This window comes from Lytechinus variegatus, chromosome 5, assembly GCF_018143015.1.
Source record: "Lytechinus variegatus isolate NC3 chromosome 5, Lvar_3.0, whole genome shotgun sequence".
Lineage (NCBI taxonomy): Eukaryota > Metazoa > Echinodermata > Echinoidea > Temnopleuroida > Toxopneustidae > Lytechinus > Lytechinus variegatus.
The window spans coordinates 38,368,129-38,384,170 of NC_054744.1; the positions used below are offsets into that span (position 1 = coordinate 38,368,129).

The 16,042-nt window shown below is 34.9% G+C and overlaps 1 protein-coding gene across 1 annotated transcript; it reads left to right on the forward strand.

Moving 5' to 3' along the window:
* The first annotated feature begins 4,520 nt into the window (after positions 1 to 4,520).
* On the forward strand, positions 4,521 to 8,546 carry LOC121416091 (glycine-rich cell wall structural protein 1.0-like). The gene is made up of 2 exons (XM_041609548.1): positions 4,521 to 4,918; positions 7,604 to 8,546. The coding sequence occupies exons 1-2, from the start codon at positions 4,885 to 4,887 to the stop codon at positions 8,053 to 8,055; spliced, it is 486 nt and encodes a 161-aa protein (XP_041465482.1). The 5' UTR covers positions 4,521 to 4,884; the 3' UTR covers positions 8,056 to 8,546.
* Positions 8,547 to 16,042: the final 7,496 nt, after the last annotated feature.

Genomic DNA, 16,042 nt, shown 5'->3' on the forward strand with positions numbered 1-16,042 from the left:
GTGGTGTCAGATATCATTTCGAACCAAGACAAGAAGCTTCTTTTTTCTGAGAACAAAGTTCGATCAGTTAATGCATTTCTACAGCGTTATACTTGGTGTACATAATAAATATGTTCCGCACAGAGAATCCGTAAAAAGCAGGTGACAATTTTCAAGGTATAAGCTATTTCAAAAAAAGAAAATGATATAAATACTCTACTGACATGTCACCTGTGGTAGATACATACGAATTAATGTATATTTGAACCTATTGTGACATAGAGTCATTTATTGTGTCATTTTGCATAGTTCTTGACATAATTGATTTTTTCCTAGAGAATGGTATTACATTCTATTATTTTGTTAATTTATGTAATACAACTCACGTTATGATAAATTAACCTGTCACTACTTTCGACGACCAGAGATTCATACTTAGCGCTCTTCTAGAATTCATTGATGTATTTTTTCACCCAAAATACAACAAGAACAATGCCATGTAGGATGAATCCTGTCATCATACATCAATAAGATTACGAAGATTTTCTCTTTTTGACGGTTCCAACGCATAAATATCCTTTTTTGCATTAAAAAGGTCACACACTTTGTTCGAACGCTTCGCTCGCTTGCCAATATTTTCCAAAAGTTTGTTTCATGTTTGACCCCCTGTAGCTCATTACGCCATTGGCTGTCTTTGTGATATTTGATGATTCATAAGTAGTCCTTGCTCTTTGTCAGGTTCTGTTTTCTAATTGTAGTTATCTTACTTTCAAGGAAGCTTCACATTCATATAGTTTCAATTTTCTCCCGTTCGCGCAGGGTATTTTATTACATAATTCTATGTTACTTAAAACCCTTAACATCTTTATATCATGACAGGTTGGAAATGGTGATTAATGAGTATGTCAGATTGTATTACTTTGTTTTTTTATAATTTCCTGAGAACTTAGTCGAATTAGTACAATTTGCATCACTTCCCTTTGCAAACAAGTATTTAAAATACAAAACCATTGTACGTGACGAGATTTGATAATAATCAAACGCATTATCTTTTTAATCTACCTTGCTAATGCGGGAAGATTATCGTTAGTTTTTTTGTTTTCTGAAAGTCAGATAATATTGATATTTCATATGAGTTACAAATTTGATTTTTATTTGATCCGATGCTTTATCTCTTAATTCCCGATGTGTCACTTCATGGCGCAATTCTAAATTAGTAGAGTATCACTAAGTGTTTAATACCGGGCATATTCCTTACTTTGAAGTATCAATTTCATTTTTTGGCCAACGATGCATACAAGAATTGTGTAGTTAGTTCAACAAGCGAATCACAGATGACATTACCGAATTACTTCAGATTATGATGTGTTAAGCTTATTTTAGCTTGGAATTATAACAAGCCACTAATATGTTGAGACGCGCATGACGCATAATTTGTATTATATCTACGCTATAAGGTTTCTTAAATAAAAGTTCCCAAAATTGCGAATTGTAAATACGTCTTCTCTGAGTCACTTGGTAAATCCTTTTGCTAAATTTAACTCTGATCTTGCCAATCGGACATAGAAAAAAAGATCAGTTAACCCCTTTTCTTATATTTTTGGATAACAAATAAAAATGTCTTCATTCGAATTTCCATCATTTGCTCCATCCGCGGTCAACTTTACCTACCAAAGTTATCCTTCATTTTAATCTTTATTTGTGTTACTGATTAATGTATGTGTTCTTATGAAATGTAAATGTTCTAATCGTTAATAAGAAAATGATGTGAAGTCTCTTTAATTGTGGTCATGAAATGCAAACTATGAAAATAGCTGAAAATAAGATAAAATTGTCATACACTGCAATTAAACAAAATATTCGATCTTCACTGTAAAAATGAATATACATATATAAGAATCTATATTTAAAATACGGTTGGATTTTCCTTGACTTTCAATTATGATATGAATTATGAAGTGTAATAGATTTAATTCACGACTAACCACGTGAATTAGGCAGAAAAGTGTCACTGTTAATTGAACGAAACATTGCAATTGAGGAAATAGAAGACTTTTGACAAAATAATTTATTAGTAATTATTGTGAATTCAACACTAACGAACTGCAATTTGAACAGAAATCCCTAAAGTTTTTGTTTTAACAATGTATTTTTTTTTATTGTAACATAAAAACATCATCCAATAAAGCTTGGGGATTTTACGCATATCCATAACACTTCGTCAAAAGGTCTGACTATTTGAATAAAAATCAATTTATTAATTACGCAAAACTCACCTTAGTAATTATATCAATCTGACAGTGTGAGGATTAAATACCTTTTAAAATCAAGTCATAGAAATGTAGGTGGATCTATAACAAATAAATGATAATGTAGTGATACAATAAACACAAGAGCAGACAGAAAAAATGAATGTTTAGTGTGTAAGATACAATGGGTCTAGCGGTCAGGGGCAAGAGTCTTCCTCACTTGTAGACAGGACATAGTGTCTGTTGAGGAAGCGGACCATACCTATCGCACGTCATAATTGTTATTTCCTAACTAGTTGACGTTAATTAGAGAAAGACTATTCCACGCTATAATAAATCCGTCACTGTTGCTTCGATCTACACAGCAGGTAAAAGTAGGTAAAACAAAATGTGTTTAATGCACGTGATTCGTACAGTCAAGCATTGATTCATCTAAACTAGAAAACGAATTAGCATGTCAAACTTGTGAAATATGATCAATAAGTAATACCTAACAAAAACAACATCAACATTGATTGAAAGCATGTATTAGTGGCGAGAAGTACCCAGCAGTTGTAGAATGGAAACGTAAAGATAAAACGATTTGCATAAGGGATTGTTTATGGAAGTTTTATCTTCATATCTAAAATGTATATACATTTTCTCTTCAAATACAGTATATTATAAATATTACTATTGTATTGAATATGTACGTCATGCTGCTTTGATATTTGAATGTCATTATAACATTAAAAAATATAATCTGTAAAAATTGGAAGTTCATTAAATTTGTTTGAAGATTTCTCGAGATGTTTGCCGAGATAACTATTTAAATAATAATGTTAAGAAGAAGAATAGTTACTCATATAGCGCTTTATACTTTGTTTCTTAGCACTTTGCATGTAACCAACACTGCTCCATGCATAAAGTGCATCATCTCCATTCTCCTTGTGATCCATTTTTTCTCTCTATTGTCAATCTAATCGCATTGGCGTTCACATCCTACGGAGTATCCATTTTACACCTGGGTGAAGAGTGACAAACGTGGTTAAGTGCCTTTCCAAAGAACATTGGCACGGATAGTGATTCGAACCCTCGAATTTGGTGTAAGAGTCTTATGACTAAACCACTATACGTCACCACAGCACCTACTATATTTGACTTGAAACATATGCTTTTTACACAGCAACTTCGAAGTTAACATCAAGAACATTGACCAGTAATATAAACAATGACTTAGATATAATATGGCCAGTAACTTCATATATAAAAAATGATAAAACGATTTCATACATTTTGATTTGATTCTTATTTAGCGAAATAAGGGTATGGATATATTTTTTGAATGTATTATAATTTTTGTCATTATTAAGAAAAATAAGAAAATGATAGGTAAAATCATTCGTATCTGATGAACTGAATTCATAATCCATGATCACAATCTCATATCACTAAAGCCAAAAGGTATTCACTAACCCCGAAAAGTACATGTCAAAGTGATTAGTCGTCAATGTCACCTGTATGTTTCATTAATACCTTTTGCACTTTTAAAGTGTCATTTCCCCCTTTTCTAACCAAAAATTTACTGACCACTTATTAATGGTACACCCGAAGCTTGATATATTTGGCAGAGGCCAAAATATCAGATAATAATGTACAAAGCCTGACAATCTAAAATAATATAATTGCATCTACCTTTCAATTCACCATTTTAACATTGGACATATGTTGTATACAAAAGGTTTACGTCTGGTCAGGACTAAATCTTTAAAGCATTTTTTCGGAGAATTTTCTCACTGTGATTTAAAGAATGCATTTCAAATTAGAAATACGAAGCTTCGGGATTGTAAATCCCGTATCATCCCCTTTATCATATTGTGGGGAACACGTGATGATTATTCTATATTACATTCAAATAAATGGGTGAAAATGAATAGGTCGTTGTGGTCATACATACATACACGACAGAAAATGGGGGATTCGTCATATCCCCCATATCCCCTTCCCCAAACTCGAACTTTTCTTTATTGCGTTCTCTCTCTCTCTTTCTCTCCCTCTCTCTCTCTGACTTTCTCACTAGCCCCTGCATAATCCCCAATGTGCGTCAGAATGCAACCGAAAACAAGCACACGCCCCTTCACCGTTTTGCTATCATGATTCCAACATACAGCCCGAGAGAAAATGGGGGCTCAAGTGCGACCTTCCGACCCACGATTGGCACTCCCCTACTGGCTAAATATAGCACCCCTGCCGAAACAGGAGTGACGAGAATTGGATTTCCTTCCTAAGGCTGATTACCGACCCCCATTATTGGTCTAGTAAGAGGGGGTAGTCCTTAATGAATGAGGAGTACAAACGTAGAAGGCACCAGGCTGGCATGTTGCCCCCCTTAATTCTGAAGTCCGCCCCTCTGTTACTGCACGCAACGTCACCCTGTCTCTACATATAGGACGAGTCTCGCGGCTAATTGTCACCAATCGCCGCTTTGTCTTCGGGATAATAACTTGCCACCATTTTCGGATACTCATCTACTTTTTACTAAAGGAATCCTTCTCTTGTGATCATTTGTGCTCTTTACGTTAGCCCGAGGAACATCATATTTTATTGAGCTTGTTTACCCCCAAGCCATCCTTAATTCTCACAACTTCTCAAGTATAGTACTACACACACTATTACCATGAAGACCATCATCGCTTTATTTGCTTTTGTTGGTAAGTGGTTGGCAATTTCGGACTTCATCGATTGAGCATATGTTAATCATCCTTATTTAATTGTGATGACATTTGTTATCGTTATCTGCATATGCATTTTGTGATTTTTTTTTTGTCTATTTGAAATAATGAGTTACTTTTTTATGCACATTTTTTTTTATTTCTAATCGTATTTTCTTTACCTTTGACATAGACTTTTACCATATTTGATATTGTTTCTTTTATCTGTTCGCTGTATTATTACACTCTAAAAAAGGGTTTTTCCCCATATTGGGTAAATGGGAACATGCATGTTGGTTGGGTAGAAAGATACCCAATATGTTGTAAATTTTACGCAATGTTGCGTTGAAATAGCCCAATTTGGGGTAAAAAAAATACCCAGCAAACATGCATGTTCCCTTTCTACCCAATTTGGGTAAAATTTTACTCAGTGTTTTTAGAGTGTTATACATGTTATTTATAATCAGCAAAAGAAAGTTCAACACTAATTTATTTCAATGTACAGGGCTTCTGCGTCTTACAAATCTTAATAAGTTCTTGATCACAATCCGCCAAACCGCGCTGACAGAACTACACGTGCACTGACTCAGTCACGTGGTTGCCGAGTATGAGTCTGAGCCAGGAAAATCTAAAAATAATTCAGTCATTATTTGATGTGTCATTGATAAATATCGTCACATTTTACATGGTCAGATTTAAGAGAACCATTTTGTGAATGGTATCTGGGCATTAATTGTATTTCTTCCCTTAAACACCTTACGGAGCAAGGTGGCAAATTTAATCACTAATTTGATGGTATAGGTTTAAACCAAATCCAAGATTAAATATTAAATTGCTTCATGGAATAGCGATTTAGATAACAAGTGGATATCCTTCATTAAAGAGATGAACATTTCTGAGAACATGATATTGAATGGCATATCCTAATAGTCATCTTATCATTATATAGCAATTATTTTTGTCGTGTAAGAGGAGGAGACATTTTTAGATTTCCTCGAAACGGCAGCTATCAATAAATCAGTGAAACACAATTGCCGTCTTATTTGATGATCCTCTCTTTATCCGATGTTTACTAGACTTCTATGAGCAATTTCTTGATAAGTTTTTTTTTTACATTTTTTTTTTTACTTTTATTTTTTTCACTTATTAAAAGGTATATATCATAAAAAGAATATATTGCTTAAATTGAACCTAATCACAACCGAACTTTCATGAAATACAACGAGATACATGACATACAAAACAAAATTAATTCAAATGAGTTGAGGAGCAAGCAAGAATCTATCAACTCGAAAATTAATATATTTGTGAAACCGTGTCAATTGTTTCTTCATAGATGATAGAGTCAGCATTTATGACTTCTGTAAAAAGCAGTTGTATTAAGTGTCATTTGTCGTAGGTGGCAAACTGGAAAACGTATCATACGATACAAAACGAAAATGAGCCACTAATTCAAGTCTCCATTCTGATTAAAAGGATATTTTGCGAAATAAAATAATGTAGAACATGTCATATTGGTTGTAGCTAGAAATGGGCTAGAATGAGGGATATCACAAATATATACCTACACGTTCAACTTGATCCCGGGGAAACCACTAGTTCCTCCTCCCCAAGATTTATTTAGAAAATAAACATTCGAACAACATTTTTCAATAACCCTTTATCATGTTGACGAGTTAGATTTTTTTAAACATACTTCAGACTTCCGATGAAATACTGTAAATTAAAAAAAAGTTTATTTGTGTATCAAAATTCAATACTTATGCAATTCCATTCCATTAGTGGCACTGTAATTACGATTATTTATTTTGATGACCCTTTATATCATCAGAACCCAAGATAAAATCAATCGCAATTCAGCGTGATTATTAATCTATCTACAATATACAATTTTGTAGAATGAATGAGATATGTAATCGATCTTACAATATGTGCCTAAAACTGATCATTTCGCAAGGTTTGTCCTCAGATTTAACACCGAAAATTACCTTTTTAATCATTCAATCATTACTGTCATCCTATATGACTGATGTGTACAATGGAGTAAAAAGAGCGGAATTTATTTTCAATAAGTGACGACGAAATTTCGGAGAGCCACCCTGGTAGATGTAGGTGGCTTGAAAACAGGAAGAGGGGTCTTGTGAAGGTTCAAATATAACACTCTTGACCTCGACTTATGACGCAGGCGAATCAACTGACTCATGTTCTGCCAGTACATATTAAGACCAACATTATAGCGTCACATGCGTTGTTGGCATTGAAGGGGTTACCCGCATATATCAAGTAACCTTCATGATATTGCGTCAGCATCTATGGTTTGAAAACGTTTCAACATGTCTTATATTATAATAATATCATGACAAAGATTGTATCTACAGGATCTAGAATGTCTTCAGGGTAATATCTAATAATGTCAGTACAACGTTTACTGTACTGTTTTGAGAGCGTATAGGTCGATAGCTAATGACTGATTGTAATACGGCTCAATGGTGCGAGGCTGAATATGTATACATACTAATTCAGAGGTTCGAGGTTCAGGATTTGGTAATGTCTTTCGGATGGTAAAAGTAAAGGTCAGTCCTAATGACAAAACCGTAAGAATGTATTAGGGACTGTGTTACACCATTGGCCATAGTAGTGTTTTGTGCCTATCTCTAACCATGATATTCGATGTTGTCTTTACAGCTGTAGCAGCAGCCGTACCAGGTACAGGTACAGGAGGATTTCAAGGTACTGATGGAACACAATTCAACTTTGGTAATGGTGGTGGTGGTGAGATAGGAGCCAACGACGCATATGGAGGAGGAGGAGCCATGGGTACATCAGACTACGGAACATCTGGCAGCGCAGATGCGATGGGAGGAACCAGCTACGGTGGTTCTGACACCAGCAGTGACACTGGCAGTGATGACGACAGCATTGACGATGACGGCAGCAGCGATGACTCGTCAGAAGACAACAGCGGCGGTGCCGGCGGAAACGGACTCTCAAATCTCGGCTCTATGACTGCACAGCAGAAGAGTGGTATGGCCTTTGGCATCATCTTTGCCGTAGGAGCCGTTGTAGCAGCAGCAGGTGTCGGATACTTTGTCTACAGGAAACGCCAAAATGGTGCCCAAATGCTTTCAAACGCATAAGAACTAATCCGCTATATAGATTTATCAAAAACTCTTGACGTCTCTTTTTATATTTTACAACCACTGCCAGCCTGAGCTGTAAGTACAGCTTCAATGCCCGATCAAAGACGACAGTCATAACACCATTTTAAAAGACACCCATGTTCGTCAAAGTTGGTATTAGCTTGGCAACGGTTCTAGCCAAGAGCTATGACCTGACATCATCAACATGAATCTTACTATGCCACCAACATCACGGTGCATTGGGTCGATTTAGCGATAGACAGTTATTAACTAAATTTCAAGGGACATGATATGACAAATTCCTCTATCAGGATGGTCGTATTCTCCCTTCTCTTTTCTGATGAGCTTGAAGATACCTATCGCTCAGGGACTTGAATAGAAACTGTTTATCAACTAAGCCCTGTTTGCCTTATAACACCATGACATCCAACCCCCCCCCCCAACGGAAGAAGGTCCTGTCTTATGATTTAAAAATAACTAAATACCTTCTCTTGGAAAGCAGAAACATTTTTTCTTTGTTCTACTAACCAGTTTTTTAACTTCGGTTTTTGCCTTAAGAACTAAGTTTGCACTAAAACAATAAGAATGATTTGCGGTTTATTTGATTACTTTGATTTGTTACGTTATGTTTCTGTTTGATAAAATAAAAATCACCTTTATTCGTTGTCCAACATTTTTTTTAACGGCTTTATGGTTTTGTTTGCCTTCCACCTTCTAAGTTGTGAAGATTCAATTAAAGTATTTATCATGCTGAGTATTTGTCTTTTTTAGTAAAATAATTACTCACATAAATTATTATATACATACTTCATTATATTCCTCATTAAAAGATTTTGTCTTCGTGCGCTGAAATGCGTTTAATACAAAATCGTTTTATAGAGCTGCATTGTATTGTATGGTTTTAATAAAGTTATATCTGTTTTGGAATAATGTTTTGTCTAATGTATTCCTGTTTCTTATTTTGAAATAAATTATCCATTTTATCTGATATCGAAACAATTTCGATAATCTCCTCTGGCACAGTCACATTGGTAAAAGCGGCTCTAGATCATTCAAAGCTATTTACATTAATTCCAATGACATACCACAGGTCGATTTTAACTTGCTTTCGTTTGTAAAATTGTGGCATAATGTTACAGTTACACCAACAAACATGATTGCAAAGCGATCAAAGATTTTACGTTATTTCGAAAGGCATATGATCGGTCGGGATTCAGTCTGTTTGTTTTTGTGACTGCACTATTATGGTTACCAGATGCGAATGAATAATGCTCACGTGTTAAACATTCTTTAAATTGATTGGCTCTCCAGTGCTCCAATGATGACGTGCCAGCGTTACTTTTCATTAAATATCGAATATGATGTGTATGTCTATGCAGGAGGGTGTGCAAGGGTGGATGTTTGAATAACAGTCCAATAACATTTGAAGTAAAAAGTTATACCAGAAAGTGAGAAAGGGATGAATATGAAATTAAAAGGAAAGAATATTGTGACAGACGAATTAGGGACGACAAAATGGTTTTATAGCTGTAAAATATATAGATAGATAACAGGGTAATGCAAATAAATGGAAAGAGTGTGTGGATGTATGCTATATATAGGAGAGGAGAAATAAGAAGAACAGCAATACGAACAAGAAAATGTTTAACTAATGAATCTGTTCCCCCATGTCAAATTTTGAGAATCACCTGTTCTGTTACAATTCAAATTGTCCTGCAAATGAAATAAATTGTGGTCAAGTATTGCATTACGCAATCAATACGCAAATTATTAATTACTTCTTCCGTAATGGTGCAATTGTGAATCAAATTCGTTAGCGGAAAAGGATTAAACTTGTAATAGTCTCGTGGAAGAAGGAAATTTAATTATGTTTAGGGAGATGTCACTGGATGTTGGTGAACTTAATATCACGCGGTATGGCGGAAGAGAGGAAAGGGGGGCAACAATTTACCTAATCCAGGGCTAAACCCTCGTGATATTGTCGAGGGTTTCGAGAGGAAATATATTATTCTTTCCCTTCAGAATGGGGCCATGAAAAGTGTATGCAAAAATTAATCTTAGTTTTATCTTCTACATTTGTTTACCATTAAATATTATTTACGTTTTGTTAATTAATGAGAATTTTTAAAGAATTTCTTTTCTAAGAACTTGATTAATCTAAAAATTATATTATTTCGTCTTCTCTTCATTAATACTTCCAGATTGTTCAGGGAGTAATTTTTAAGGAAACAATATACATGTAGCTCAAATAATATGATTAAGAAGATGATTATAATTATTTTTAATCCAATCCGTATAAAATAATGGACTTGTACAGCTACATGTACATCTGAATCAATGATCTAAGATGTAATCGTTTATTTTTTTCTATTTACTATAATCAGCCTCGTTTTAGGGTGAAAATGATGGAGACCATTGATATATATTCAACTTGTTCAGCATATTTCACTTATCATTCACATCACCACATCTACCAGCACCACCATCATGATTTTCAGACGAGATATTGTTTCAACAAATTTCTTTTCTTTTTTTGGATATGCAAAAAGTACGTGCAGATAACGTACAAGTCACTTCAGTCAGACAAGTGCTAGTTAAAAAAAAAAATTCATGTCTTATTCAATTAAGCGCATAGGGACGCATTTGGCAGTGATATGCGCTATATAAGCATGTTGGCATTATTATCATTATTATCCAAAAGCTGGCACTATAATTTACATTGTTACATGTATATGAAAATTTCTTATCACATTATAGATATACGAAAAACAAAGTAAAGGTACCACCTTCAAGTCACTTCATTGTGACAAGGGCTACGTCAAAACATTGTTTTAATCCAACAGATGGCGCTATAATCTATGTTTATGATTTGTGATTAATCTTACTTATTCGAAGGTAAGGGATATGGGTAAAACTTGAGAGATGTTCTGGGAACTTCTTGACTTGTTACGATACTGCAACAAATAACAATGAAAATTCAGTTTTAAATTTGACTTCTTTTTTATTACAGGAAATAGATCATTTACTTAACAAAATAAAACAAACATCTTACATGTCTTGAAGTGTGAGATGTGCAATCCAAGGTTATGATATTAGATCCAATAAAATCCAAGTCGGTTGGAGAAGATTCCTCAAATTAAAGTTCACAATGATGGCGATGATGAAACAGATGTTGAAGCACGATGAATAACAAGAGTCGCTGTAACGAGTTGAAATGTCAGTGAAGACGATGTTGATGATGATTAACAGTCAATTTCAGCAATCCATGGGTTGAAAAGCGTTTCCGAAAGTTTGAGAAAACTCTAAGAATAATAAAGTTATTAGAAGTTAAATTATTTGATTAGTGACATTACATGCGGGCAACTTTGTTACATACATGTATCCTGCGGGAAAAAAACAATGAAATGTCATTTTCTCCGAAAATTGAAGATGGTTTTTATTGTCATTTCACACTTACAAAAAAACTCATCACGAACCATCAAAAATGAGATTCATGTACTTTATACTACATAACATAATTATGGAGCAGCTGCTCGTTTATGACGTCACAAATCCAAACCTACAATTCTTATAACTTTCTTAATCTTCAATGTATTTTCCTCAAACCTTCAGTAATAATTTTTTAGCTATTTTTTACAACAAACTTTTCTCCAGGGTGAGCTTCCCCTTTAAGTTTTGGCTGAAAGAAATTGTAACCAACCAGGAGGGACAATCGATCGTTGTCCTTGTCATAAAGAATATCCTTATGGTGGTGTCACACCTTGGCGTTTTAGACAGCGTTTGCTCGACGTATCAAAATTTCTCTAAAACGTCGGCATACGCTGAACTTTGATTTTTTGTTTCAACTCTGGGCGTATACTTAGCGTATTCATAACGAGTTGGACGTATACATAACATATTAGTAACTTATATTGAACGCTTCGTTAACTTATAAGTAACGTATTCCAACGAATGCTTAGCGTATTGCTGGCGTACACAACTTATGCCCTACGATAGCCTAACTTACGCATAGCGCGCGGCAGCGTATCGCTGACGAACACGTGTCGTAGCATATAAAAAGGCTGACGCTCGACTATTCAAATCATAACCGCACGATACATCACCGTATCAACACCACCGCCATGCCGAAGAAAACTCCTGTGAACCCCACCTTTATATACCAATTCCTATAAACGTTGTCAATACGCCATTATACGGTAGCTGTAAGTTACAGACACGTCCAGTAAGTTTTGTGGTCGTCCGGAGCACGTCTTCATACGTCAATATACGTTGGAGTTAAGTTACACATACGTTCAAAGTACGTTACTCACAGGTTAGAAGTAAGTTTAAGAGTACGCTGGACATTATCTCGACGTACATCGACTTATGAGTAACTTACGAGTAACGTGTGTCAACGTGTATCAACGATCGCGTAACTTGCCTACAACTTATGGCCCGCGTATGCGGGACGTATGAGGCATACGCTGGCAAACGTCGAAAAATTTTGTGCTTGCACAAAATATTTCGACGACCTCGCCGTATGACGACGTATACCAGCGTGTTTTAGCGTACTCTTAACGTATGCAAAACTTACCCGTAACGTATTCGACGTACGCCAGCGTATTCGCCAAATTCCTCATACGTCGGGCATACGCTGTCTAAAACGCCAAGGTGTGACAGCGCCTTTACATATGGAACGGGTTTCTGTAATTCTAACTCCCCTATTCCGAAATAATGGATTCGCCCATGTTTTCATCTCACTGTCTTTCAAGACGCTGTAAGGGCACACATGAGTATTACAGACCCCCATTCACTGACGTGTTGTATCATAGCTCATTAAAAAATCATTAAAAATCAATCCTTCGATAGATTTTGCTTTAATTCACTGACATTAGTCACAAATAACAGTACATTAAGACTTGATATGTTAATCAGGTACTTGCCCAGCTCAGTCAAAAGTTAAATGGCCTGAAATAAGACTAACCATAATTTCGACCAGTTCATTGCCAGAAAAACCAGAACTGCAGCGTTGTGGGTAATAATAGTTAAAATGAAATACAAAAATGCAGTCTAGCCTCCCCAAACGCCTTAATTATGAAAGAGTATGAACATAGCATTATCTCTATTGTTTATCTTTTGATATACAAACATTTGATCTATTTTTAATAAATTATTTTAATCAATAAAGTCACGTTATCTTTACTTACGCCTGTCCGGCATGCTTTGCGCGCAGATGAATTACTCTCGTGTGCCCTGTAACCGAGAAAGATGAAGAATTTAAGAGCGCCCTCGTTGAGCGTCTGCTGCCATGAAAATTGTGGACGTGTCGAAAGACACCGACGATAATTGGGGAGCACACATTGATTTCATCATCACTACTGGAAGTGCTTCACAATATCCCGCTCTGAAATGTTAGTGAAATACATTTACAGTGAGTTAAAACGTTTCAACATGAAAATTCCTAATTACGTATAGATACTTCTTCTTCTTTCCTTTCTTCTTCTTCTTTTTCTCCTCTCCCTTCTTCTTCTTTCACTTCTTCTTCCTTCCCTTCTTCCACTCCTCCTTTTCTTCGTTTTCTTTTGTCCGCGATCTTCTTCGTATGTTGTTCTTTCAGCCGCCTTATACTTTTATGAACCTCATTAAAACGAACCAGAAACCAATAACAAAAATTACATGTATTTCATTCACCCTCATGCATATACATACACGCTTCACACAGCTATCTGATTTACTCACATTTTCATTTTTTTTTCATTTCGGCAATTTACAAGTGAATCTGTTACAAATCAAACACATTTTAAACCCTTCTAAAGGTTATTTCTCCACGAGTTTCAAAGTACACGTCAGCTGTTACGGACGAGGTCTTTCGCGTAGCACAATTCCGCAAACTTCTGGTTTGTACTGAGGACGAATTGCGACTTTAACTTGACAGTGGGTCTCCGTGACATCAATCCCATTTGAATGCCTGTGGATCAGAAATGAATTTTCATTTTCTATTCAAGACTAAACTTTGCTGTCATCAAGAGATGTACATCAGACATTGATGTTTCATCACAATCTACGATATGGTTTGATAACAGGTGCAGGAAGTTTCAGAACACCATCCTCAGGAACAACTGCATCCACTGATTCTTATCTGCTGTGTTGATTCATCACACGCTTTCTAATCATTGTTACAGTAATCATTGAACTGCAGAATAAAAGAAAAATACTACTGTAGATTTATTTTGGTGTTTTATTCCCTCTCTATTTCATATTTTTACACATACATATTGCTGCGTAGTTACCCTGCTTATAGAAAAAAGTCTCCGTGTATTACTTTTTGCTGGAGGATTGGCTTCCTGGATTATCCACTTACTTGTATTTAAAAGTTCAAAAGAGATCAAGGAGTGTGATATCCCACTGCATTGTGATTATGTTTATGAATATTATTTCACAAAAATTACAGTGTAAGAAATAAAAATGTACTTTTAATTCGCTGAACTACCATGACTTCACATTTTCTTAAATCTTAAGTGATGTTCACGTCTATAGTACAGTCATACCCATAACTATGTATATATATATATATATATATATATATATATATATATATATATATATATATATATATATATATATATATATATATATATATATATATATATATATATATGCAGTGCGTATCAAAAAAAGTTTTACACTTTGAAAAAGTCCTGGGAATTAAAAAATACACAACACGTGGGTGATTTTTTTCACATATAATCTTGGGATTGGGTCTCATCTATCCAAGGAAAGTAAAAGTTTTGTCAGAATGTTACACATGAGTGAGCACTGTCCATTTCTGTAAAGCTCGCAGAAATCTGTTTGCGCAGAAATGCTCGTTTTCATGCTGTGTCAAGTCGAAAGGACGAAATCAAACTGACACTACGAAAGATTGGGGTGGGGTGGGGCAAAATGCACTCTTCGAAGTGTTTTGGGCAAGGAAACAAGTCAAACAATGTAGAAGATATCTTCAAATCACTTTTACTCGCTAAATTCCATGTGTTCTTCATGATTAAGGGCTACTTTTAATTCGCATAACTATTTCATATTTCTGCGCAAATCATTTTCCACTAACTTTTCAAAAATAAGTGGTGCTCACTCAAGCGGAAATATTTTTCGACAGTTATATCGTCATTTGCTTTAATGGACCTGTACCAATGTTAAAATGTGGAACAATCTTCAGAATATTACAAATGTATAATTTTACAGAATTTTTTTCAAAATGTAAACTTTTTTTGATACGCACTATACGAAACTGCAGTTACTGAAAAGTGCTCAACTAAATGTACATATATATAGGAGTTTCACGTAGTATAGTAATAGGGTGGAGCGAGTTGCTTACATTTTAGTTTTACAGACTGTTTCCCCCTGAGGGTTCATCAGCAACTAAATCAAATTTAATGTTGAACGAAAGTACAGCTAAAGAGAACAATAACTCCAGTGCAGTCAAGCAAACAAACAAAAGACACAATGTAAGGGGATGAATGACTACAGTGAACAGGTAATAGCTATTCTTTAAACTGAGTAAGGAGGATTGGAGGTAATGTTGGGGTGGAGTGGGTTTGACACATAAGGGGGGGGGGGGGTGTTCTATGGTTAACCATAACCCGAAAGGAAAAATTTCTTATTTATGATAATCATTATCAATGAACATTTTAAATCGTTTTGACAGTAATGCTTATGGTGTTTACTTGATAATATCACATTCAATTGAGATTAACATTTAACAGTCGGAACACCGATTATACAGTCTTACTATATAGATATTACAAAATGATAAAATGACAAATATGATTACAAAAGTGTTCAAACAAACAACAACTATATAGCAATGCCAAGAACAGAAAGAACAAGTATAGCTACACCCTAAAAAAAATTTACCCAATATTTGGTAAAATTGGAGCATGCATGTTGGTTTGGTAAAAAGATACCAAATATTTTGTAAATTTTACGCAATGTAACGTTTAAATTTACCCTT

What these genes read in the sequence shown, in the direction of transcription:
- LOC121416091 (XM_041609548.1), top strand. Translation starts at nt 4,885, where the DNA reads ATGAAGACCATCATCGCTTTATTTGCTTTTGTTG. An exon ending in CGCTTTATTTGCTTTTGTTG is followed by an intron (nt 4,919 to 7,603) that starts GTAAGTGGTTGG and finishes TTGTCTTTACAG; the next exon opens with CTGTAGCAGCAGCCGTACCA.